The sequence below is a fragment of the Pholis gunnellus genome (genome assembly GCF_910591455.1).
Source record: "Pholis gunnellus genome assembly, chromosome: 15".
Taxonomy (NCBI): domain Eukaryota; kingdom Metazoa; phylum Chordata; class Actinopteri; order Perciformes; family Pholidae; genus Pholis; species Pholis gunnellus.
In genome coordinates this window covers 2,133,255-2,160,842 of record NC_136542.1, presented here as the reverse complement: position 1 = coordinate 2,160,842, position 27,588 = coordinate 2,133,255, and the positions used below count along the sequence as shown (strand labels likewise).

General features: G+C 43.8%; 1 protein-coding gene across 1 annotated transcript in view; it reads left to right on the top strand.

Moving 5' to 3' along the window:
• kcnh5b (potassium voltage-gated channel, subfamily H (eag-related), member 5b) overlaps positions 1-27,588 on the top strand; it is a gene marked incomplete at both ends in the record, with an annotated part of 102,752 nt that overhangs the window by 33,141 nt on the left and 42,023 nt on the right. The window contains 2 exons of the mRNA XM_079174228.1: positions 3,198-3,355; positions 4,657-4,928. Coding sequence (XP_079030354.1) covers positions 3,198-3,355; positions 4,657-4,928 — 430 coding nt within the window. The remainder of the gene's footprint in view (positions 1-3,197; positions 3,356-4,656; positions 4,929-27,588) is intronic.

Below are 27,588 nucleotides of genomic sequence, written 5' to 3'. Positions count from 1 at the left end.
CAGCTCCCGCTTTATTGCACAACATCGTAGCCTCCGTCGTTAGATAACCTCTGCTGGCTTTCCTCTACATTCATTTCTGTCTGAGCTCCAAACTGGGAAAAACTTCTTATTTGTCTGGTAATGTTTGTACATATTTGTCTTCAGGTTGTAGGGCGCTCAGCTTTCTTCAGTGTTCAAACGGAGCTTCATGCAAATTCAAGAGTCGACAAGAGAAGAGATGCAGACGAGACTTAAACACTTGAGGAGCGTTTATTTGCAGAGAGAGGCGCTGCTATGGTGCCCATCGACACCCTCATAACCTTCCGTGTATGTGTGTGTGTGTATGTACGTACGTACGTATGTACATACACACACCTTTTGGCTCAAGTAAATATGAGCTAATATGTTGACATATTGGCTGGACTAAATGTTACAAGAGGGACAAGAGGGCTTGTTGACCCGCTCTGGATTGTCTCCATGATGGTGGAGCCTTGAGCTCTCCAGACATTTGTGTTGTTTACAAGTGTGGATATATATATATATATATATATATATATATTGATACTACCATATAATCCCCTCTTTTGAGAGTCTCTCACAATCATTTGTTAATTGAACAGTCACTTAATTAAATCGATCAATGCAAGCAAGGGGTGAATAACCGAGCGTTGGTATGCTAGGAAAACTCCTCCACGACGAACCTTTGGGCGGTCACGATGTGTGCAGAGATGCTACCGTCCTGCTGCTCCTCAGGTTGAAAACAATCTCGCTTATTTTGAGCCTTGTTCTGACAGATTTTGTGAGCTGTTTATATTTGTGTTGTTTTTGGCCGGAAACAATTTCTGGTGAACGAGAGAACCCAAAACCGTTCTGATGAAGCACTTTGATTGCAAATGTTTTTTTGTCTACAAACTCCAGGCGGCTGCGGCTGCGGCTCAGAAATTGCGTTTTGTCGTCTTCTGAATCGGAAGATCAGCGGTTCGTTCCCCGGCTCCTCCGTGTCGATGGGATGCTTAGTTGCATCTTGAATGGGTGTAAATGGGTGAATGACATTCAAATAAAACTACAAATCCATTCACCGTTTAACTGAAACAACACATTGCTTGTTCCCAAATGTGATAAACATGTAGTGGACACAGTACTCTGTAACGTGGCCGGCTTCATTAGAGGCCATGCATCGTGCTTTGAGCTGTGTTTTGGTTGGAGGTGTTTAGTGGACTGAGGTGGGAACAGTTGCCCACTTTTAAAAGTACATTTAAGGATCTCTGGCGGAGGAGTCCGTCATCATTTTTATTATATTGTTTTTGATCATTTCTTCTCTGCTCTTGGTTTGCTTTACTGGCCAACCTGGAAACACAAATCTTTATTTAAGGTTTAGGTTGAAGGAGACGGTTTTACTTCCTGTCGGTGTTTTGAGGGGAAAAAGTCTGGATTGTGTACCGAACTGTTTGTCTTCTCAGTTTCTGCTTCGTAACGCACACAAAATGTCATTTATAAATAATTTTGATGGATGCTGAAGTGTGCAAATTGCATTCTGAGCCACACTTCAACATCCATCAAAATTATTTATAAATGACATTTTGTCAAAGCTCTAGCTTTTTTTTTTTTAAATCAAAGTGCTCACAAATAATGAGAAATGTACTTTATAATAGAAACGTACAAAAACAGGAAAGGAAAGTAAAGAAAATAAAGCTTCTGGTAGAGCATCTTAGCACCTTTACAATTTAGTGTGTGTGTGTGTGTGTGTGTGTGTGTGTGTGTGTGTGTGTGTGTGTGTGTGTGTGTGTGTGTGTGTGTGTGTGTGTGTGTGTGTGTGTGTGTGGGGCTGGCTGTCCCGGTAGTGTGTTTTTGTTTTTAGAGAAAGCAGTTTGAAATGTAACGATTGGTGTCTGGATGGCCTGAAAACGAGCTGATGTCACTGTTTTTCTGGTTGTATTCCTTCACACAGAACGCTTTACGTTGTCGTTCTACAAACCCTCAGCCGACAGCTTTTAAACTGTTCATAGAGATGTTTGTCCGTTATTAAATATCAGTGTATTAATGCAAATGTAACAAGGTCATGCGAGTCTCCAAATCACTGTGAGTTTGGTGTTTCAGAGCAACATTTGAGCCTCTAAATGTAATTTTTGGGAATTATGAAGTTTTACAAAAACAAATTCCAGTGATTAAAAAAAATGTGAAGCTGCTTTTTGTCTGAAATCACTGGGAGCCTTTGTTTTAGTCTTGTCAAGTACTTTCAGAAAGGGCACACTCAAAAGGTAACTATAGTGTGCAACATCACTGAACTCCGTAGAGCACAACGTCAAACTTCAGTACTCCTCGACAAAGGCAGCGCAGATTAGATTCACTCCTTCTGTCCTCACCTTTCACAATAAAAGCCTTCGACATTTACACACTTTTAACAGCCGTTGGCATCTTGGCTTTTTTGTAACCAATGAACAGGAAGTGACCATATATGGACTGAGGAGGAGTGACGTAGAGACGCCGTATACGTCTCTGGTAGAGACCTGTCAATCACTGTGTAGCCCCGCCCCTAAAGCATCCCCTGATTTATGGTCTGTTTGACTCTAAATGGACCATCATTTACTAAATGAACATCATGCTGTATTGAAGAAGACTTGAAACTAGAGATTGAGACCATAAACTCATGTTTACAATGTTTACTGAGGTAATAAATCAAGAGAGAAGTAGAGTCATTTTCTCATAGACTTCTATACAACCAGAGGAGTCGCCCCCTGGTGGACACTAGAGAGAATGCAGCTTAAGACACTTCAGCATCGGCTTCACTTTTCTGAACCAGAATGAACCGCCTGAATCCCTGTTGGTTGATCCTCTGCCTGCACAAATCTATTCAAACCTTTTTATTGACAAAGTGCTGCAACTGTTGCAAATTAGCATTGCTGCGGTTATAAATAGTTATGAATATTCACTGCCTTTTCACAGCATTTACTCGTTACCTTCGGTGTATTGGCCTTTTACAATGTGTATGTGCAGAACTAGAAGGGGGCGGGGCGTAGGGAACGTCATTTGTTGCCCAACTTCACTTTTTATACAACAGAAAGCAGAGTTTTACCTGAAATGTAATTGTTTCTCCTCTTTTCTCCCTCATCCTCTACCCACCCCTCTCTTCTCCCTTTTTCCTTGCACCTTATAAAACCTCCCCACATCCTCCCCTTCTTCCTCCTCTGTCTCCTCCCCTCCCTCCTTCCTCCCCTCAGGGCATGAGCAGTCTGTTCAGCTCCCTGAAGGTGGTCCGCCTGCTGCGCCTGGGCCGGGTCGCCAGGAAACTGGACCACTACCTGGAGTACGGCGCTGCCGTTCTGGTGCTGCTGGTCTGCGTGTTCGGACTGGTGGCTCACTGGCTCGCCTGCATCTGGTAAACAGTTTTGTACCGTCACTGAGGATCTCTCATTCCCTCACAGTTTAGCACCAATTCAAAGGGCTCTGCTGGGTGTTTACCCGTCCTCCTAATTGGTTCTGTATGCTAATCATTGCTTCCCCCCCCCCCCCGCCCCGCCCACCTGTACCGTACATTACAAAACATCTGCTGCTGCTTTGAGTTTCCTTCATACAACATTGAGTAATATGCTTGTTTCTGTCCTTTATTGCACAATACTCGCCAACATTAAACAGCAACAAGAACATTTAGAAACATTTCTGCTCCATCTCAGGCCTTCGTTTAATATCTCCAAAGCTGCATTGACTTTTCCTATTTAGATAAAAGTGAATAAAGTGAGTTGCCTTGCTGACTGAATATGAGCCTCGACAGACCAAAGTGAGGCTTTAACATGTTGTTAGTTCTCCTCAGTCTGCCCTATGAATGATTCATGGTTTTAATAACCGTATTTATGGTTTGATTAAGTAACCCGTCATATTCGAGGCATTATATTTGGTATGTTGTTGTATAATGTTAAGGATGTGTGCATACATGATGGGAGGATTAGATGTATTTAAGGGGTATTTTGTCCCATATTGCAGGAGTTTTCTACTTTTTCGAATCTCCCATAAAAAATGACGAGGAAATATTCTGAGAAAAGAAATCTAAATTAACTCGAAAAAACCCAACTCAAAACTACAATCTCTGATCTGAAAATAAAACGTATAACAGGTCTAACATGAGGAAAACGTACATGCATACCGATGTCAGCATTATATTCATATAATACCTGATAAATAAACGCATATATTTGTCCCTTCAGGACCTCCTCGCTCTGACGTTTTCACTTTAGGAGCCACATCATTCAGACGGCGGGCGGCGTTACACAAGTTTAGCACAATTTCTTAACTTTTATCTCTATAATCTCAGAGAATATCAGTTTTTTAATCTAGAAATTAATCTGATTCCTCTCAGAATAATTACCCCCTCCTCCCGTTTTATTCATTTTGTTTCCCAAAATGACCCGAATACGCCGTCGTATACAGAGGTGTAAAAATACTTCATATATATAATATTATATCGCCATTTTACAACCCATCAACAGAATATGAACCATTGACTAGGCTGAAGTAAAATACTTTGAATCAATAAAATAAATGGGGAAGATATAAGAAGATCTGTAAACAAACGGCTCTTCAAGTGGATCTTAACGCTTGTTTCACTAAAACTTGTATCCAGATGCATCGGTTTGCTCAAAGCTCTGCTGCCTTGTACTCAGAACGAGACGTTGTCCTCCACAGGTACAGCATCGGAGACTACGAGGTCATCGACAAGGCCACCAACACCATCAAGGGGGACAGCTGGCTCTACCAGCTGGCCCTCAGCCTCGGATCGCCTTACCGCTACAACGCCAGCGGCCTGGGCCGGTGGGAGGGCGGCCCCGGCAAGGACTCCCTGTACATCACCTCGCTGTACTTCACCATGACCAGCCTGACCACCATCGGCTTCGGCAACATCGCCCCCACCAGCGACGGGGAGAAGATCTTCTCCGTGGCCATGATGATGGTGGGATGTAAGTGGGAGACACCAGGCTTTAACCGCGCTGTGTCGGCAGAGCCGGGCGGTATCTGCTGTTGTGGTTTCGGTCACTTGAAATGGCTCAGATTTTCATTTTCTCTACTTACTTGCAATGTGTAAACACAGATTTAAACAGCACTGAGAGAGCTGCTCTTAGGGAACGCTGTTTCTATGAGTGTTTATGACATATTGATGTTTGGAAGCGATGTGATGTGTGAAGGTTGTGCCACGTTAGTTGCTGTGGTGCTGTCGGTTGGTCAGTCCAACACTCCAAAATGTAGTTTTAACCCAGTCGCCAGAAACAGATTCCACGTTTGATGCATTGAATGTTGACGTGGTTCACCTTCCCTTCCACCCGCCGTTTGTGGGTTTGTTCTGTCTTTATACTTCCTGATTATGTGGAGTACATAGGAATTGATTTTGTAGGATATATATGACTTGCAGCGCATTCATTGTCGTAGGTGTTGCTACAAACTCTGTATGAGGACAGTCTGGTTTCACATTTGAAGTTTGACATTTAGCGGATCCGTGGTTTTGCAGAAACGTAGAATGCGGTGGATTCCTTACGGTTCCGGTGACTCTGTGACGTTTCATCTTGATTTCAGGCCAAATCTTCACCTCGTACACACTGAATATCGTGTGCAGATTTCCATGAGATGTAAAGAAGTGTGCTGCTTTTTTTTGGGGGGGTTGTTGGGCGTATAAACCAGAGCATGCTGTTGACTTGTCATTGTAGGAAAAAGCGCATGGGGGGGGGGGGCTGAATCATTTTGCTACATTGGAAACCTTCTTCGCAAATGTGTGATCGTTTACGTGCCAACTGCACACGTGTGAAACATGTAGGCGTCAGTAAAGAGCCAGTATAGTATGAACACAACCATGTAGATCAACATGTTTGGTTCTCTCCAGCACTAGTTATTGTTGAGTTTAATGGCCGCTGAAGCCACTAGAAGCCACTGGCAGGGTTTAATGTAATGGTTCCCATCATCACCACTGTCTAATATCGACTACTGCTCTAAGAGCTCTTTCATCTATCTGGTCCACTGAAAAAATCCCGTCGCAATTAAGAAGTGCGAAACGACTTCAAACTATTATTTCATTGTTAATCTCTCTTCATGGAAACGTATTGCTGTGGGTTTAATGCAGAGTGTGAACTGGGAGAATAGTTAATGTGTTTTTACAGAGTTCAGAGGATGCAGACAGATCTGCACAGCAGGCGACACCACGCTGATGATGAAAGCTGCAGAAAACTGAGCGCAGTAACACAAGAGAGCATGTGACACATATGATTAATGGCAAACTGGGCTCCCTGTGGTTAATGCGGGGAATCATCCGAACAAACGAAGGAGCGACAAGACGACATATTTATGCTTGAGAGTAAGAGGGGAAATTGTGTGTGTGTGTGTATATATATATATGTGTACAGGTGTAAAAGAGATGGATTTTACTCGTCGGACAACAATACTCTTTATCTTGTCTGCAGAGTTCTACTTCATGTCCACCAGGGGGCGACTCCTCTGGTTGTATAGAAGTCTATGAGAAAATGACTCTACTTCTCTCTTGATTTATTACCTCAGTAAACATTTTAAACATGAGTTTATGGCAGGGGTGTGAAACTCATTTTCACTCTGGGCCACTTCAGCATCACGGTCGACCTCAAAGGGCCGGTTGTAAATGTCAGACTGTGTAAATGTAACTACTCCTACATATTGGAAGATAACTGTCTCTGCATTTGATTATTGTTTATTCAAGTGTAAAAATATTGTACATGCAGTTATATAAATGTAAAAATATATTTAAGCACATTTCTGTTATTATAACTTAACTCATTTCGACTATGGGGATATTTTTATTATCAAGTCTAACTTTAAATAAAGCAGGGGATGCTTTAGGGGCGGGGCTACACAGTGATTGACAGGTCTCTACCAGAGACGTATACGGCGTCTCTACGTCACTCCTCCTCAGTCCAAATATGGTCACTTCCTGTTCACTGGTTGCAAAAAAACAAGATGGCGACGGCCAAAATGCCAAACTCGAGGCTTCAAAACGTCGTTCCACAAACCGATGAGTGACGTCACGACGACTACGTCCACTGCTTGTTTACGGTCTGTGTGTCCGTCCCGTTCTGGTGAATATTATATCTTATATTATATCTCAGGAACGTCTGGAGGGAATTTCATCCACTTGGACTCGAGGATGAACTCATTCAGAATTTGGCGCTCAAAGGTCACTGTGACCTCAAATAAAACATTTGTGACCATAACTTAAAAATGGATATGCTAATTATGACCATGTTTACACAAATGTCTAACGGGATGAAATGATGAAGTGATGACATTTTGGACAGACATGGATGGAAACTGAAACTTGACTGTTTGGCAGATAAATATAACCATGAGGTGATTATTCTAGTTGTCCAATAACCATAATCCTTTTTTGTAACTTTAACCATATTTTAGTTGCAATGTGCACAATACTGAGGAAAAGAAACAATTGGGGTTTTTCAGAATTTTTAAATGTCAGTTTTCTTGTCTGGCTATAGGATTGCTTTCCTTCCTTCCTTCCTTCCCTCCTTCCCTTACTTTAGGACTATAGTGAATTATCCAGCACCAGATGTGTTGCATCAAATGGAAATGTTTGCTGCAGGAATCCCAGTAGACACTTCACAGAAAACACGCAACTCTTTGCAGGTAAAACATTGTGCAAGACAACACCGACTGTCCTACCTGCTCCATTGTTTACAGCAGAGCTCAGAGGCACGAACGTGATGAGAGATGTTCTCGCTACGGGCGAGTGAAAGGAAGAATATGTGATTACAGACCAGAGTGCATGTTCAGATTTCTTCTTTAAACTGGTTTCTCCATCAAACCTGCTCACTGAGAGTTCATGTAAACATACTGATTGTTAAAAAAGTATCTGTTAGTATTTGTGAAGTTTTTCGACTGTGTGCTTACTCCATACAGTTTCTATTAGTTCTTGTAATTGATGTTTTGTAGATGCTAACAGTGCTTCTCATGTGTTCTCATGGGTTAAGATATTTAGGCAGCTTCCAGTGGGAGAAGAAGGCGTTGAATAATACCCGTGTTCGTGGATTTAACAGTGTTTGTTCTGTTTCACATCTTGTGGTTTTTCGATCTTTAAGGATTAAACCCTTCCAGCTGTTTTGGGAGATTTGTTTTTCCCAAAAATGTCTCACAGAAGCCTTTTTCTGTCTTGAGTTCTTGCTGTCCCTGCTGGCCTGAAGGAGCTTTTGTAACAATGTCTACATCCTGCAGGAAAAGTACCTTTCAGGGAATCAATTATTAAAGTCTACGCGCAGTCTGCAAAACTGAGTACAGACGACTACTTCTTTTCTCAAGTCGTTGCCCCGGAGGCTTTACTGGAGAATAACAAACGGAACAGACATGTTCATCTGTTGGCATTAAGGTGAAACAGATACAGTATGCAGCCAGCAATTACATTTGATTAAACAACAGGAAATGGACAGATTTCTAAACCATTTCATTCAGACGATTACCTCAGAAATAAGAAGTGAAATGTCTCCTAATGTGCAATTCTTTGGTGGAATCACGATCAGTTGCATTGTTTTCCTAGAAGCTTCCAGCCTTCAGGCCAAAGCTGCCGTGCATAATTCAACACATTCTGTATGCTTGAACGCTCATGAGGTTTTATCTCATCGTGCAAATAAGTTGCACACATGCAGGCTGCTCATATGGAACCTCTTTGGATTTCTGGTTTTCTGCTCAGTAATGGAAACGATTCCTAGAAAGCTGGAACAGGAAAAGTGTTTGTTTTTTATCGGCCGCTTATTGTCAGAATTGTGCAGCTTTTAATATAAAGGCTGAAGATGAGGATGTTCTTCACGGACGTTTGAGTATCAACCAAAACCACGACTTCCGCCAGGACCTCAGCTTGGTATTTTAGCTGCCCAACCATAACTACACCTCAACCGAAGTTTATTTGCCACAACCACTGTCTCTCCAGCACTCAGCCCACAATGTCTTCAAGGACTCTTAACGTGGCAGTTTAAGCTAAACAACTTCCAACCCTGGTCACGTTTTGCATGGTAGAAACAAAAGTAGTCCTCATTTCAGCAGCTGTGGATGCACGGTCTAGGGTCAGTGCAGAGGGCAAGGGCTTGATGGTGGTTCCGGTAGAAACCAGAGCTGAGGTTTCAGATCGCTAACATATTTTCTGCTCTCAGACTCAACTGGAGCTGCTGGAGGTCCATCACGTTGTGTTCATTTCGCTCAATTACAGGACGAAGACGTGTAAACTGAACATCTTGTGAGTCGCAGAAGCAGAAGGCACTCGGCCAGTGCTTATTTTTTTTTAAAGTGTTATCATCATCTCTCCTTAAAGTGTTTGGCAGGAAACACCAGTGCTTTTAATATTCTACAAATCTTCAAGCCAATGTTTCAGTTTGCCCAGAACTCCAGAGGACTCATCCCTCAGAAAGTGTGAGGATTCAGTCCTCTTTAAAGCACCGTTTCTGTCTCTTGGAGAGAGCAGGCGCTTTTTAAAAGACACGGACAAATCTCCTCTTGGGAACAACAGTGTTTTATTGTCTTTGTCTCGGTCCGATCTGCCCTGGAGTTTAGTATCGGGGGGGGGGGGTGCAAGCCAGACCCTCCCTGGCCATCTTCCATATTGTTTGTTCCTGGCAGCGGGACAGCAAACAGCCTCAGCTCGCTCGTAAACAATACAGAGACACGATACGCTCTGGCTGTGACTGATAGTCTTCTTGGCGTGGCAGACCATCACACACAGGCTCTGTGGGCAGTTTCATGAGCTCAGGCAGACAGACGGCGGGCATTCATTTTGGTTTCCAGAGTATGACAACATGAAAAGAAAAGATCGTTTGGTACCACTAATTAGGAAATATCACAGCTGTGTTAATGGTTAATGCATCATTTACTGCTGCTTTCCAGATGAGTTGGGGTTGTGAAACACACGTGTGGCTGTTCATCCTCCTCCAGCGTGACGCGTGCTTTGCCTTTATTGCTCTTTAATTCATCGGGAAAAGACCGATTGCTAAAATATTTGTAAGCCAGCAGTTTAAAAAAAGAAGTCGTCGGTCCATTGGAGCATCCTCCCCGATGAACTAAAGAGCTAGTTTACAGTATAAGATGAAGCAATGACTTGCTGAAGGAGGATGAACGCCGTAGAAAGGGCTAAATAGTTCTATCACGGGAACATTTTCCTGTTGGTGTAAATACGGCACGTCTGTCGTTTTTAACGAGAGCAGAATCTTAGAGGCCGAGTTCGCTGAAGGTTTAGTCGATGTCAAAGCAAGCTGTCGCTCAATGCTTTGTCTGTTGATTGATGGAAGTCGAGGCTTTTCTTTTTTTTTTAGCAGTTTATAACAAATGCAGAGGGACAGAAAGCTAACCTTGAGTGAATGAGGCTAGAGGCTGTTCATCCAGTAGAATGATGTCAGTAGATTACACTGATTGATTGATTAGGCTTACAGACAACACATTCACTTATCAGTTCTCAAAAGATGTATTTCTTCTCAAAAATGTCCTTTTTTATAGACATTCATTCATTCTATAGAAATGGAATATAAGAATGCATATTTTTTGGTGAGAGTGGACGATAAAGACGAACTGTGGGTCAAATGCTGGACGTCAGCTCGTGCCTGTTTAAACTCTTCTCTCCCTTTGATTTGAATTTTATCTCACTTGACAAATGCTGCTGGTTGGCGACACACAGATGTCTCGTCTTGAGGGGTAAATGGCACACAGCTCGGTCCCGGCGAGCCCCGATTGGCCCCGTGGTTGATTGTGGTAAAGCATCGACACGCCCGAAGTTTGGAGGCGACGGGTTTCCGCAGCGTAAAACGTAGCTGAACAACTAAATCAGCTTTTTATGTGAGGTCGTTTTATCTCCATCCTTAGAATACAGGCTGACTATAGATTAGGCTCGGGTTGTCAATGCTCAATGCTCTTCAGGGTTGAGGGGACGTATTTGTCCATCAGCATTTTAACAGAAGGAGTTTTTCTGCAGGCCGACTTCCCTGCTTTTAGTTTTTCCTTTCTCTCTCTTATTCTGTGACAGACTCAGCAGGAACACGACAACCATGTGATGTGACAGTACCGACATGAAATATCCAGTTTAGGGATGCAAAAGGCTCAGCGGCCACACAGTATCTGGTGAAAAGCCCCAAAAATGTTTGGGAGAAATTAGCAGGATTACCTATGATTGGATCATCTACTGGAAGTGTCTGGTATAGTTTTAGTTTTAGTAAAAGGTTTGCATGATGTTTGTTGGACTTTTTGTCCTGCAGCTTTGTTAGAAAATGTAACATTTGTGTTGCAGAAGTGTATTTTATTTATCAGCGTGTCTCCGTCTGACAGAGTGTCCTTCTGTCCCGTCAGTCAGTCATCTCGTACAATCGACCTAGACTGAACCACGCTGACTGACTCTTCCTCCTGTTAGTGCGACTCCGTCCCTCCCTCCGTCCCTCCCTCCGTCCCTCCCTCTGTCCCTCCCTCTGTCCCTCCCTCTGTCCGTCCCTCCCAGCTGTCCTCCCACATGTCTCGCACCTCGTTTGTCACGAGACAGTTCAGGATTAATGGGCCACTTAACTGAATCAGCCGCCATCAGCAGAGACCCGAATGGCTTTTTCTGAACCAGCGCACGTCTCCCTGTTCTGAGGAACGCTATCACGTTCAACTCACAAGCAATCACTCAGACACACACACACACACACACACACACACACACACACACACACACACACACACACTTCAGCTCAGAAATACACCAGATACACACAAACACACACTGTACCAGCACAAAACACACACGCATAAAGTGAACTGCACAAATACACACATATAAACACACAGTGCACCAGCACAATACACACACACATTAACACACAGCACTACACACTGACACACAACAGTTAATGTATAGAACCATAAAACTTTGATGAAGCACCATTAAAGAGCGATTAGCATCATAACCCATTCACATCTCCATATCATTCCATTATATCTAATTGCATAACAGCATTAGCATGTAGTGGTAGCATCTTTTTGTCATGCTCTCTCGTGTTCACAACACGCAGGATTTCAATCCATCATGCGATAATAAAACACCTTTTAAACATTGTCAGTATATTTACAGTTAAATGTTTCCTTCAAACAGAACAATAACTCATCCATCTGTGCTGATAAGACATTCCAGTTTGAACTGAATATCTTTATTCACACACAGATACCAGAGTCTCCTCCTCAGCTCTCAGCTGTTTTCTAGTTTTCCAAATTAAACGTGTGGTTCCCGAAATAAACAGACACAGAAAACATTAATAACTGTGGAAAATCAATGTTTAATTGTGTTACAAATGATCACTATTGAGCCGTTGGCTGTTTCTCAGACGTTCTCCCGTCTAAACATGAAGTGTGATTGAATACTTAGCGAGAGTTAAAGCACGACATCCTCTCTGATGTAAAGAGTCTCTGAAACATTCATGGGGCAGCAGCAGCGATGTAATGTGAAGGGACGATGTTCTCTTTAGTATTTCTGTGCTGATGTGAAGTCAGCAACACTAGAAAGCCGACGGCACGAGGAAGCAGTTGTTCAGCCGCCGTGCTGCGGCTCATGCGGCGCTATTGAAGCACACAAATGTACTGAACTGTAGCTTGTGATAATACGGTAGGTCGTCCTGCTGGATGACTGCATCTATTCTGCATTAACCCTCTGAACTCCAAACCCGCCGGCGGGATGGAAAAGCATGTTTTTCTTTCAAACAAACGCCAAAACGAAACCATTTATCACAGCCAGCAGCTGTGAAAACCGCCATAGTTGTCAGATTTCTTTTCATCTTTCCGACGATCCACTTCTGTCAGAAAACGCAACCGGAACGAAGCTTAACATGGTGTTGTTTCAACATTTTATTCTACATGTCTCATTTTAAAATGAGACATGTAGAATAAAGATGAGAATATAATTTACATCCATTGAGTGCAAAGTGAATTGCAGATTTCTAAGTTGCGGTTTGATTTATTTACTTTCGTTTTTTTAAAATAGCTTTATTGCTTTTAGTTTCGCAGCATAAAGTCATGTTAACAGAATAAAATAAGTCAGAAGTTATGAGAAAGTGCTGTGATTTTCTGTTGACAGTCATGTATTTATTGTCTGTTCAGAGGCGTTTGAATGCTTTATTTCTAAGGTGGAGGAGCTTTTTTAAGGGGAACATGTCAGCTTCCCTTTTGTTATGAATTAAAACCTGACACAATGTTCATTCTTCGGAGCAGATGAAAGAGCGTTTCTCTTCTTTGTCAGCTGTAACATGCATGTAACAGCCTCTTAAGACCTTTCTATGAAACTCGAGCTCCTCCGTCTGATTCCTATAATCTTCCCGCTCCGGCTGACGCACCGCCAGTTAGTGCATTCTTGTTCTTGACACCAACATCAGCAAGCTGAAAAGGTTACGGCTGAATTCTATGAATTTTAAAATGTGTTCAAGCCTCCCCGTCGTTGACCTCAGTGCTCGTAGTTTTCCGCAGAATATAATTGGCTGAGAGAGAAAATTCCTTTTCTGAACTCGAAGACAGTTTTTTTCTTTCTCAGCATAAAAAAAACCCCAAAGTCATTGAAGATGTCGGTGCAGTCGTCAGCCCCTCGCTGGAAGTGTTTTCCATGATACAGAAGGGAAATGTGTGAAGATAATTTAATAGGACAGCTGGATCACAGAGGTGAGGCCAGTTAAAACCACACAGCGACGGGAAAGAGATGCAGGTGAAGCTCTGCAGAGCCGGCTGGTGCAACACAAACCAGAGACCTCCACGATCAGAACGAGTATTTGTCTTTATTTCTAAATGACACTGGAATATAAACTGCCACTGTTGTGAGGCATCAGTTCCATTAATGAAGAAGAGAGTTCCAAGTAGATTGTGACATCAGGGGGATGGTCTCATCCAGCAGTCACACTGCAAAAAATGATGCGTCGTAACTCATAGGTAGGCTATGAAATGAAGTTATTTTAACCCAAAACCCAAGTATTTTACAATATTTTCCTGAACATAACGAAGTATTTGTCGATGTTCTCCTCAACCTATCAAAGCAGTTTTGTTTCCTTAACCTAACTAAGCAGTTTCAGTTACTTAAAAAAGTCTGTATTCACCAGCGAAAATTGACACGAATTGCTGGACTTTTGTAGGAAAACGCACGAAAAGTTCGTAACTTTTTTTTAATAAGATATCCTGCGAACCGTTTTATGACGATCCGTTGAACTAAGATCATTTAAACCTGATGAGTAATCTTCATTTCACTTGTGATGGAAACACCAAACTAAAAGGACTGGGTAAAAAGGGTGAGGCAGCGCGAGAAGGGGGGATGGTAGTTTTAAGAAAACGAGGCTCACTTGACAAGCTGCACCTCGCAGAGGATTCTGGGTATTACCTGGGTTCAAAAGGATGGAGCGCAGCGAGGTGGAAGGATTTGGCCCGGGGATCCCCGGCTTGACGGCCCTGCATGCTAAGAGGAAGAGACTTACCAGACTCAGCATGGGGAGGAAGAAAGAAAGAAAGGGGGGACGGGAGAGGGAAGGAAAGAAAGCAGGGAGCCGTGGGGAGAAAAGATCTCTTCTTTGTAACGCTCTCGCCCTTGGCCAAGTATTTATCCGACTTAAAACCCCCGCCTGATGCTAAAAACGCTCCAGCGAGGAGCCTCCTGGAGCCGAGGAGCTGCTTCCACACAATCCCCAAGACGAGTTTGGGTTTCACTGAGTGGATTGGAAGTCCCCCCCCCCCCCCCCCTACACCGCAGCACCACTCTCCACAGGCGATGGGGAGAAGGAAGGTTTGATGAAAATGATGCCGGGAGGAAGGGGGGATAAGATGGTGGAGCTGGAGGGAAGGAGAGGACGAGAATTGCAATAAAAAAAGAAGTGGATAAGGGAAGGAAGGAAGGAAGGAAGGAAGCAGCTCAGGGTGTCTCCCCTCTGGCCCCTCGGCTGAGATGCCCTGATTAGTTTGGAAAGAAGGAGAGAAACGATGGGGATGGTGGAGGAGAGAGGGAGAGCTCTGTATTGTCTTGTTGGATGCCTTGGGAGGTTGTACTGTGTGTGGCCTCTCTCTCTCTCTCTCTCTCTCTCTCTCTCTCTCTCTCTCTCTCTCTCTCTCTCTCTCTCTCTCTCTCTCTCTCTCTCTCTCTCTTTCTCTGACAGCAACAACAACGATGCGATTAGTCCACTAATCCATAAAAAGCCATCGTTCTCTCTCTCTCTGTTTCTCTTCTATCCTATTCTGTCTCTCTGTCTCTCTCTCTCTCTCTCTCTCTCTCTGTCTCTCTCTCTCTCTCTCTCTCTCTCTCTATTCTCTCACTTTCTGCGATGCCCTCTCACTATCCCTCCCACGTCTTTTTTCTGAGGCATTCCCTCATTATATCCACCCTCTCACTCTCCTTTTCTCTCTTACATTCCTCTGACTCATCAGGTTCAGCATTAGGCTGCAAACTAAGGAGCCCAATTCTGGGGACGATGTGCTTCCTGATCAGATCAATTACTTCACCTCCTCCTCCTTCTCCTCCTCCTCCTCCTCCTCCTCTGAGCTCTCTCTCTCTCCCGTTTGTGGTTTTGTTACTATGCAGGATAAACTACCAATCAGAATTCAGTAAGATTTAGTAGAAAGTTCAGTCATGGGTTGAGGAAAAACTCACCAGGTTTCCATCAATAGACTCCATGTTTTTACTCATAACTCCTAAACTACAGGAAGCAAAGTCATTTATTCCCTTTGACTAGTTTGTCCACAGAGGTTTAATAACTAATCTTTATGTAGAGGTGCAGTAAACAGGATCCAGAGCATTAATATAGCAGCAAACGACTATTACCTATGTAGGTAAAGAGGAGTAACTCTCTGTGTGTGTGTGTGTGTGTGTGTGTTGGTATCAGAGCTTCTCTGTGCTTTGTTGACATAGCCGGGCCGGCTGTGTGTGCACGTTAGTGCACGTGTGCGTAGGCCTGATCAGCATTGTGTGAACTTGTTTGGGCTTGAATGTAAAGGACATTTATTTCTATGTAAAAGTCCTGAACTTTCGCTTTAAGTGGAGCCTTGGTGAAGGTTTACATGCTCTCAACTCACTGACTGTTGATTTACAGGAATGTTGGCAGCTGCTTGTCATACAGAGTACTTGTGGTATTTGGACACATGTGTGTAAACATTTGGTGTTCTGAGTTTTATTTTGGAATATCTGGTCCTCTTCAGTCTCTTTTTTTTTTGCAAAACTCAAAGTTTTTCCGAGGACGTTTTGCAGCAGTGCCCTGCTTCATATACTCTTCCTCTCGTTTCCTCCTGGGAGCTGCTCACTTCAGCTACAGTATGGTTTCCTACCTCTGTTGATGGACATCTCAGCAGCAGCTTCAGAGGTTAAGCAGAGTGTTATTTGTTTAACAGTCCCATATTTTCCTCCTCCAGGGATTTTAGTCGCAGTTCCTTTCTTTTTTTAAAACCTTGTCAGCCTCGATACTGTAAGTGCATGACTGGTAGCAGTCGCCTGTCTGTCCTCTGGAGGTTGCATTACCAGTCACAGCCTCACAGTCGTCGTCTCCTCAGCATCTTTCAGAAAGTCACGGCGTTACTCGTAACAGAATGCTAAACGTGGCGGAGGGCGAGCGCTGGGCACCTTGGCGCCATGAATAATAGATGTGAAGGAGACGAGTGTAATTTTCTTGCTTTTCCTTACAGTGTTTTCACCACAAGGTCTTTTGAGCAAAGTGGCTCGTGAACACGGGTCTCGTCAAAGCAGACGATGTTTGGTTAAATCTGCTACATGACATGAAGAGAAGTGGCATCAAGCGTCGTGATGTTGACTCATGAACTTGTCCAATAGGTGTTTATATTTATTATGTATTGATTTATTTTGCTGCTGTTTTCCTTATGGCGCAAATGAAAGAAATGCACTACAGGAATGTACGACTTTTTGTTTTGTTTGTCACGTTTCTTGTGTTACGGATGGGCTACATCTGAATTTAGTTGTGTCCCCTGTGTTGCATAATCAATAAATTATCAAAATTGATATAAACCGAAGGCTCATTATGTATTCGTAGATGCTTTAATTCAGGGCATCTGATGTCTAGAAAGTAGCTTAATAACTGTACATTATAATAGTGAGTTCTTGCAAAATCTGTTGCTGCATCCCAAGACTGAACACGTCAACACAGGCTAACAAGTTTCACTGAGTTTGTTAAAGCAGAATCACAGCCGAAACCAGTGTGTTGGCTCTCAGATCTTAGTATCCCACAATGCATTGTTCAATAGAGCAAGAGGTGAATCTCACTCAGTCGTCCCTCCTGAACCGGGATGCAGTTCAGGACGTCTGCTTCCCTTGATTGTTGGAAAAGAGCATCAAACCTTGGTTGTTCACTTCTAGAGCCTAAAATGGGTCAAGCTGTAAAACCCTGGATCCTACACTTCCCAAAATGCAGCTCAGCTGTTTGTTTCCTACCTGAAGCTCCCAGACTTCCCTCTGACAGATCAGATCAGCCCCGTTGAGACAGCTCACCACCTGCAGAATAACTTCTGTTGGGGTCGGTAGTATCCTGCAGAGGTGAGAGATGTCGATGGTGAAGGCATTTAACGCCCAACTGGAGATCCGTGTCATATTGAAACCCATTTCCTGGAAGGATTGACTGACACAACCTTTAACGAACCCACCCGGCTCTGTCTTTACACCGCTGACATGCTGATCTCACCGCGGCAGGAAATTAACTCTCACCCGCTGACAGATCACACTCGGCTTGTTACTCTTCTACCCGTCGCACGGCGTGATCCTCCGACCAGAGAGAAGACATCAGCCGGATGGACAGATGTGCAGAGTGACGGTTCTCAGGGGAAGTCTGCTCTCCAGATGTTTTAACGGCAGAGAAGCGAAACCTCGATCCTCTCTCACCTCCACCTGCCTCGCCAACGTGTTGACATGACAACCGCAAAAAAATAAGAGCGAAAAGGGGAAGAGCACACGCTGCGAGATTCTATTTCCACCGCGGAGTGAAACCTTGTTACTCCTATTTGGGAGAGTTTATTACTTCTGTTGAAGCAGAGGTGCTTTTTCTTTTTTTTTTTACTGGAGCGATTTTTGCAACTGTTATGAAAGATTTTCTCTGCTGGAGAATGCATCCGAACACACGGCTGGAGAGTTGTACCAGACGGGACAAATGACAAGAAAAGTCCTGCATGATACCGCTGAGCAGTTCATCCTCTGCTCATGTTCCAGTGACGCTCTGCTGAGCAGGACCGGCTGACTTTTGACTCCTAGATGGGAAGAAGAAGAACATTTTAAAGAGGTTATTTGATTGCAACTGGCCAGTGTTTCAATAGAAACATCTGCGTGAAAGCCTGGTTTCACACCTCTGAGCTAATGTTTCCTGCAAATCAAAGGTTTGTTTAGTGCTTCCTGGAGTCCGGAAGGAAAACTGGCAACAAGAGTTGATGGGAATCGATGCCGCCGTACGAGTTGCCGTAAGTCAACTTGCAGATATAGCAGCTTTTGTCAACGGCATATTTCCTGACAAATGATAACTGCAACAGCTTCTGTGTCAGCTGAAAAAAATGACATTAATGAAGACGAAACCGCAGTTAAAAAAGAAATGGCAGTGTGTGATCAGACCGCGTCAGCAGGAAAAGTCCCTTGATCACTTGCAGTGTGTCGAGCTCTGAGGTTTGAAGTTGTGCAAATCCTTCATTACAAAGATTTGATTGTTCAGCGGAGCAGAAACGATGAACCGATGAGGCGGCCTTCAGCATCTTCATGGGTTTGGCTCCTGCTTTATGCTCTGGGGGGTCATTGCTCCGGCTTTGTTTGGTCCTGCATCCGACTAGAAGAGTGCAGATCTTGCGAAGTGCATCTGTTTGATTCAATTAACAAAAAAAAACACAATTTTCTAACCCCCTGCTTTTCTAGACTGCAAAGCGTAAAAGACTTTTAATTTCACTCTCACTTCTCACACAACAGATAAGCTCTGGTTTGAATCGAGCCAATAGTTTGTAAAGCTGGAGTAGAGGTGCATGAAACACTCCTACTTTTAAACATCAGGAAGGACTTGGATATCAACAGGTCTTTGGATACAAACAATTCTCTTTTAGAGAAGGTGTTTAAAGGAACTTTTCTTTATTTAGACGTGATAAACGACGCGTTAGCATCGACCCGTCAAACACAGAACGATGTTAACGTGAGATTCACTGGTGGTGAAGATGATGCATGGGCTCGTTTTACGTTCATTTGAATACGCACAGCTGCGTGTAAAAGGGAAGATTAATCTTCATTAGTCATTTAAACAGTTTAGTAGGAATATTCTCTTTCATTTAGTGCACGTAAACATCGTCAGTGATCTGAATCATATGTCACTTCTTGAACGCTTGTGGGCGAATTTGGACTGACATCCACCACCGTCGTCTCCACCAAATGAAGCAATATCTTCTGGTGTTAATACCTCCAGCAGAGCTTTAGAGAAATGTGTGTGAAGGACGATCAACACCGAACTAAAGCCTCGCTGTGTGCTTGATTGTGTTTCTCTGTGCTGTTTTTACTGGTCTATATTAGCAGATCAGTGCAGTGTGTGTGTGTGTGTGTGTGTATGTGTGTGTGTGTGTGTGTGTGTGTGTGTGTGTGTGTGTGTGTGTGTGTGTGTGTGTGTGTGTGTGTGTGTGTGTATACAGTATGTGAGGTACCCAAATATTAAATCACATTCATTGGCATGTTTGTGTGTTGTTAGTGGGAAAAAAACCCAAACTAAAAATCATTACCAGCGATGAATTTCACAATTACAGCTGAGCCATAAATAATTGATATCAGTTTAATCTATTTTACATTTCTATGTAAAATCACCCCGGGGGTTTAGTGTGTGTGTGTGTGTGTGTGTGTGTGTGGGTGTGTGTGTGTGTGTGGTGTTTCACAGCCCATTTTCCATAATTATCACCAGTTGTAATCGCGGTGAATCTCTTCCCGCTCCTTCATTTCTGAACCTCAATCGTTCCCACAGTGAGAAGCCTCTAAAGGAGGCAATCACTCCTATTTTTATTATAATTTTCTTGTAATTTCTGCTCTTGTAATTTACGGCGGAGCAGAAAAGTGTGTGGAGCCCACCGTCAGACGGATCGCGGTGGGGGGATAATTGAATCAAGCAGGTGTGAGGAATGATAGATTGGTCGTCCTCGAGTAGAATAGCTGACAGTGGGGGGAAAATTGGGCCAAGCTGTGATTACCAACGTCTCTCTGTAAACCTGTCTCACACTCTGATCAGTCAGAAAGCCGCTTCACGGAGCAGAGAGTGTGAATAATGCCCTCAGATGTTTAGATCCCCCCCTCACATGTCTGCTAACCGGCCGACCTCCGATCCTCCCCGAGCTAAAGTCAGATGTAACCGGGAGCTGGAAGGTCGATCAATGTCTGCAGCGGGCGTCATCTGATGCTCTGCTCTGTACGGGGCAGACTGGAGGCCGACTGACGGACCGTCAAGGACTAAAGTAACACACTCTGCTCTGAAGGACTTTCACCCCGGAGACCGCCGTTTGTGTCCCGTGTGAAACCAAAAGTCATGGTCACTTATCTGACCTTACTTTGGAGGTATTTGACGACGTAAGTTATGTTGCAAACGTAGTTGTTTAAAACCTAAACCACCATCTTCTTCTAAAGAAGTAGTTCTGTTGCCTGAGCAGGTTTCTGCAGGCGCTCTGCTCGCTCGTGTTGCTGGACATTTATTATTGGACAACGTGCGAAAAATCATTGTATCCTCGTGCAACGGTTCGTATGATGTCAATTTCCGCTCCTTACGCAAATAGTCTTTTCAAAACAAACGTCCGTCTTCACAGGAAACAAAAACATCGACGTTGACTTCTCGTTTCACACGTGGAATGAGCAGCGGTCCTGCGGCTGACAGAGCTCTGGTTCGTGGATCCATCCAGCCGGTGATTGCTCTTGTGCTCTTGCGGTCTTTACACTTCCTGGTTTATGATTACATGGATAACATACAAAGTCATTTTAGTGGGATATCTATAAATTACGGCGCATTATTTTCCTGTAGCTTTTGCTACGAATGCTGGATGAGTTCAGCCCGGAGAGATAACTTTGTGTGAGACATCATGTGAACCGTTGTGCGATGATGCTAATCGGTCGTTTCTAGTCTGTCGATGGACATTTCTTTTGTTGAGTAGTTTCTTTTATGCTTCTTTCATGCTGAATGACCTATTTCCAAGAAACGTACAACACATCTCTGATGAACACAGCGTATAGAGTTCTGCTTTTGTGTTATTCTTTGCAGAGAAACTCAGTTTTACAGATCTGTCATTTAAACTAATCGATGAGTCTGCAATTCCGTATGAGTGCGGAGGACAGAGGATACGTTGTACTGTTGGCATAGTTGTAGGTCTCAGGGTTTGTTTTTATACCGTCCAGTAGAGCTTTAGAGAAATGTGTGTGAAGGAGCATTGAGTCTGGTCCGGAGGCTCTAGAGCAGGGGTGTCAAACATACGGCCCGCGGGCCGGATCCGGCCCGCCACGTCATTTTATGTGGCCCGCGAATCTACCAGCAAAAAAAAAAAAAATGGAAATCGCGCACGGCGGAGCTCCTCCCCGATCCGCGCGCACACACCTCCACCAGCGTATGTGGCAGCAGCAGCCCCCCCCCCCCCCCCCCCCCGCCGCCGCCGCCGACGACGAAGGAGCAGCAGCAACCCCCCCCCCCCCCCGCCGACAACCGGCCCTTTGGGGGCAACCATGATGCCGATGCGGCCCCAGAGCAACAATGAGTTTGACACCCCTGCTCTAGAGGATCAACACCTAACTAAACCTCACTGTGTGCTTGTTTGTGTATCTCTGTGTGTTTTTACAGCTCTATATTTGCAGATCAGTGCACAGTATGTGTCTATATATGGATTAGAGTATCTCTCTGTGTTTGTGTGTGTGTGTGTGTGTGTGTGTGTGTGTGTGGATATACAGTATGTGTGGGTACCAGAATATTAACACACATTTATTTGCACTTGTTTGCAAGCGTGCTGAGTTGCCAGCATGCTTCAAAAACAGCTAAACACATTACCAGTGATGAATTTCACAATTAGAACTCAGCCATAAATAGTTCCCATCAGTTTCATCTATTTTATGTGTGTTGTTCAAATCGCCCCTGGAATTTATGTGTGTGTGTGTGTGTGTGTGTGTGTGTGTGTGTGTGTGTGTGTGTGTGTGTGTGTGTGTGTGTGTGTGTGTGTGTGTGTGTGTGTGTGTGTGTGTGTGTGTGTGTGTGTTTCACAGCCCATTTTCCATAATTATCACCAGTTGTCATCGCGGTGAATCTCTTCCCGCTCCTTCATTTCTGAACCTCAATCGTTCCCACGGTGAAAAGCCTCTAAAGGAGGCAATCACTCCGATTGTTGTTATACTTTTCTTGTAATTTACGGCGGAGCAGAAAAGTGTGTGGAGCTGCACCGTCAGACCACTTTCTCCATCACATGTGCTCCTGTGAGACCCAGCGGGGCTTTAAAGTGGGTTAGCTGATCTTTAAAACCTCCGCTCTGTTCCTCATTTCATTTGTCCACAGCTGACCGCGACCTCGTGACCCAAGCACACAACAATCACGTTCCACAAACATTGACTGCCGTTCCACGGTCAACATCAGTCCAGCGGTGAGCACAGCTGTCTCTCACATGTTCCTCCTCACCTAAACAGCATCTGTTTACCAGCCGCTCGCGGTTCAGTGTGAAACAGTCCTCCGCGACTTCATTACTCCAGCTACAGGCCCGGCTCCCGGGTCCTCAGGGAGACCCGCTCGGCCCCCCCGGTGGCCCTGTTACCCCACAGCAGTGAAGCCTCGTAGCCGGCTTATTTGTGCCGTTTTAATTGAGGTCACGTTAGTGAAACCGCAACACGCCGTGTTCTCGCCTTCAAAACAGGAGATGGAAAAACACAAACAGTGAAAACAAGACCAGAGTTCCTTGCTGCTTGTTGTTGGTGTTCTTGATATGTTCTGATCAGTAATGTTCTGATCTTAATCCAGGTGAACCGCCTGCTGCTCATTATTCTTGGTTTATCTGCAGGAATCAGTTTGCAGACGTACTTTCAGAAAAGCCTTCAGCAAGAACAATTACAAACACCTGCAGAAATGAACATGAGACAGAATTAAAGACAGTTTCGTAACATTTTAGAGGCTGAGCACCCTGGCTCTGGTGCATGTCATTGCTGAATTGTTTTCCTGATTCCATCGATAGATTGTAAAGCTCCCTAACGTCTGTAATGTAACATCACTTACTGGTGTTTGTGGTTTAGGTGGCCACAGACCCCCCCCTCCCTTCTGCAGCTCTAAAACAATAAGTTGTCTCTTAAGTTGACTTGATGAGAAGTAAAGGCCGGACTGTGACGAACGCCGGGACGCCTCTGCATATTCTTTCACTCGATACCTCTGTGGAGACAATCAGGCAGAATGTTTTTCTCACCCAGACAGCGCTTGATGCACAATTACTGCTTGTCGAAACAGATTTATACAGCAGCTTTTCATATTTTTTTGGAGGTGTTTTGGACTGTGATACGGCTGACTGGCTCTCTGAGCGTTTTGGCTGGCGGAGCACGGTGTTGGTGTGTAATGTGTTGCGATGCAGCCCGGACGCCGACTTGGCTCGCTGAGCAGCAAACGGACTGAGCGCTCCGCCTCGTGATGGAGGTGGCTCCTCCAAAGGCCCCCGGACGCTTCGTTTGGTTTTACTCTGTGTTGCTATTTTTGTTTGTTTGCGTAACAAATGTTGTGTTCAGGTTTTTATCTACAAAAACAAAAAGTTTTAATGTGGGCGGCTCCATCTTCTTAAAATAAACTAAAACCAAACCTGCAGTCACACACGGTGTTTATCGTGATGGAATTAGGTCGGTGTGAAAGTTGTCAATCAAACTGGAGTTTCTTGTTTGTTGTGTGAATGCAAAGCAGACACATCACAGGATTCTCTGAGCTGCTATAAATGTACGTGATGTGTCAGAGAAGTGATCTCCTCGATCAGAACTATGAGCTCGTAGACGCTTCAGCATATTTCCAATAGTTTGCACCGTGTTCACGTTGCACGTCCTCGTTAAATCCTACATGACTACGTGATGTCTTTCTCAACCTCTCGGTTAATTGCCTTCAGATCTCAGATTTACATGCAGAGTCATAACATTTGTATCGTAATCCTTTAAGCAGGGCCCCTAGATCATGAACTGAAACCAATATTTTGGCTTATTTAACTTTAATTATTTACACATAATCCCATAATATTTAAAGTCAGCACAGTATTATAGTTAAAAAGTATTGAATACATGTCAGCTTTGTGTCACAGGCCAGATGATAGTGAATGGGTTCACAGAATTAGTGTTTCTAGATCAGAAAACAGTCAGCTCGAGTCTTCAAACCCAAAAATATAAAGTCAACAGCTGTTCAATATTAAACGGAGTACAAAGAGCGACAAATCCTCACATTTTAGGAGCCAGAAGAGATTTTTATTTAATTACATTTTTGCATTTTTGCTTGATAAGTGATAAGTTCTGAATATTTGAGTGAATGCACTCAGCATCTCAGACGTCCGTCTTCATTCCCGTTACTACATCTCAACAGATCCAAGTCAACAAGTCAACAAGTCAACAAGTCAACAAGTCAACAACATCAACTTTTAAATATGAAACATTTTTGGGATTACTGGATGCCGTTTTCTGTGGCTTCCCTTCTACCTTTAAAAACATGAATATAAATCTCCTCCCTTAACCTTCGATAAAAAGGCAAATAGGATCTCTCCGCCCGGTTCAGACTGCGATCAGTAGACTGAGAGCTCGTAGTGTGAGCTTCAGTGAGTGAGTGAGTGCTACTGTACTGAGTGTGTGTGTGTGTGTGCTGCTTGTCTCTTTGTGTAGCTGCGTCTTGATTGATATCTTCTGGGTGTCTGAGCTTTGGGCGGTGACACTCTGTCTCCTCCGTCTCACCTCCTGGACTGACAGATTTCTGTCCCGCTCACTCATTCGCTCTGACAAATCATCCTAAACTCCTCCGAAAACCCGCTAAAGGAAAATAAACATGACACGGAGGGAATGCGGCCTCCGGTCTCTGCTGATTTCCTGTAAGACACGCCTCCGTTATCGTCAGAATTAAAACGCTCATGCTTTGTTTGACCCCATCACCTCATGTGTAAACGTGTAGTTTTCATCCTGTCAGAAATATTTCATCATCCGGGGCTGCTCGTGTCATTTCGCTCCCTTTAGGAGGAAGTAATGACAGGAGGGAAGGGAATCCTGGTGAAACATCCCTCATTGAGATCCTTGACATCACCTGAAAAGGATCAAAGAAAGAGGTTTTCAGACGTCTGTCAGGTTATTTGAGTCTTTCTGTTTTTCCTCTTCTGGTGACGTCAGGATTATCATCAGACCTTCAAAAAGCTAAAGACAAACACACACATTTCCCAAAGTTGCCACATTCCTTGGGTGGAGAAATAAGAGTATTAAAAGTAAACGGAAGGGGAATTAAAACACATCTTAATCTTAAACTAATGTAAACGATAAATCAAGTGAGAAGCAACAACAAAATGCCACGCAGAAGAGTGCATCTGATTATGGGATGTCCCCCAGAATAGATACATAAATCAATCAATATAAACATTTGTATTGCTTTTCTAAACAACAAAGTGTATTTTTGGTGACTTTTCAAGTAGAAAACGTTCTTCAAACAGGAAGTGATGCACGTCTGCTGTCACCGCAAAACGTCAGTTTGACTGAGTTCACGAGAACAAAAAGAAACGAGACCAAAGATCTGAACAGACGTCGCAGAACGCCCACACTGAGAGACGTACAGGTGATGTGCACAAACACGGCGGTAATGAGCGCTTAGCAACAGTGTGGTGGAAACAAGAAGCTGCTGCTGCTGAAGATGAGACCAGCGATGATGACGATGATGATGATGATGATCATTTAGATATATTTTCCTCAGAGAAGACTCTCTCTCTCGCTCTCCGCTTGACGAGATCCTCACTTTGACAGCGTCTGGTCCCCCCCCCCCCTCCCCCGGCTGCTCCATCAACTAATAGATATGAGGGAATAAAGCTCTTCATCTGCTCCCCGTCCTCATCATCACACCCCCTCCAGAGGGGACGCACACACAGACACATTCAGATGAATAGAGCCACGAGGGACGTGTCAGATTACAAATACAGTATTGAAATGACAGCTTTAAACTGTAGCCTGAGTACATTGAATCAACTGTTTTTTATAGTCCAAGCAGTATACTGTAGCCTGAGTATTTAACTTTTTTATCAGGCTCATAAATGTTCCTTTTTAACTATTTAACTACTAATCACTGGGTTCTTTAATCTGCCTTGTTTCTTTACTTTAACAGAACTTTGTTTCAGTTCATCTTTCCAGTTTGACTGGATAACATGTTCTCTGTTGTGTGTTCATGCTGAATTATTTATTGTGTTGACTTCTAAAGGTCAGAATCCTTGATAGATGATAACACATGTCTGTGTGGCTCTTCTGATCTGTGTCGACTTCGTCAAAATGTAATTCTTGACTTTGGAAATAGTAGTTTAACACTTTGACAAAACCATTGACAGTTTATGATCCGCTTCCCTTTTAGAGACGGTGGAGACAAACTGTTGTGCAGAGTTTGAGTCATTGATGCTTCTGAGTCTCTTCAAAGCCACCAGACAAAACCCTGTAACTTTCCAGAGCATGGTGGTATATTCCTTGGGCACTGAAAGGTGCTGTGAACACACCAAACGAAGTCCTCCAGTGGGCCTGATCGGATCCTTTGGCGGGCTGGTTCTGGCCCTCGGGCCGTATGTTTAACACCCCTGCCTTAAACACATTTAGATATCTCCACACTCTTCTTGTTAGAGGACTGAAACAAGTCAAACTTCCTCCAGCTCACCTGGATGAATGAACCGAACTCGAGGACGATTTGTCAGAGAGTTTGAATCTGACCACTTCAAACAGAGAAACTTCTGGAGGTCACACCTCTGTTTCTTTACGCTGAGGTGGCACAAGTCAACCGCTGAGCCGCCGAGTCGTCCAATTAGGAGTCTTGTGTTTGGTGGAGGTGAGTCGTGTCTCTCAGCTTTCAGTTCCAGATCGGCGGTGTTGTCGGAGTCTTGAAAATGTCCTGGAAGGTCCTGGAAACGCTGAGCAGAGTTTATCTCACCGCCAGCACGCTACACTTCTCTGTCTGTAGCGTTTGTGTCTCATCCAAACTCTCTTTTTCCTGGTTCTCCTTCTTTGATTTGCTATTTTTCTCATGTACATACATACACACTTTATCTCAAACACACAGACTTTTTTGTCCGTCCAACATTTTCCTCTCTTTCACACGACTCCCTTCCTCTGTACTTTCAGCTCAATATCACAGCAGTTCGTGAAATAGTCACGAAATGCAATCTATTGGTTTCTTGTACTAATTGTCTGTTTTTGGACTCTCAACCAGAAGTGTTGGACACCATGTTGGGGTTTTATGGTCGTGGTTTTGCCTAAATTAAGCGGTTTGTACGTAGTTATTTTTAGCCCAACCATGATGTTTTTCCTTAAACTAAAACGTACTTTCCTTTTTAATTTAATGTGTTATGATAAAAACGGACAATTCATGTCCCTGTACATGAAACCAATAGATATCATTTTTATTTTTTTGTTTTTCACTAATTAGACTGTGTTGGTCCTTTCCC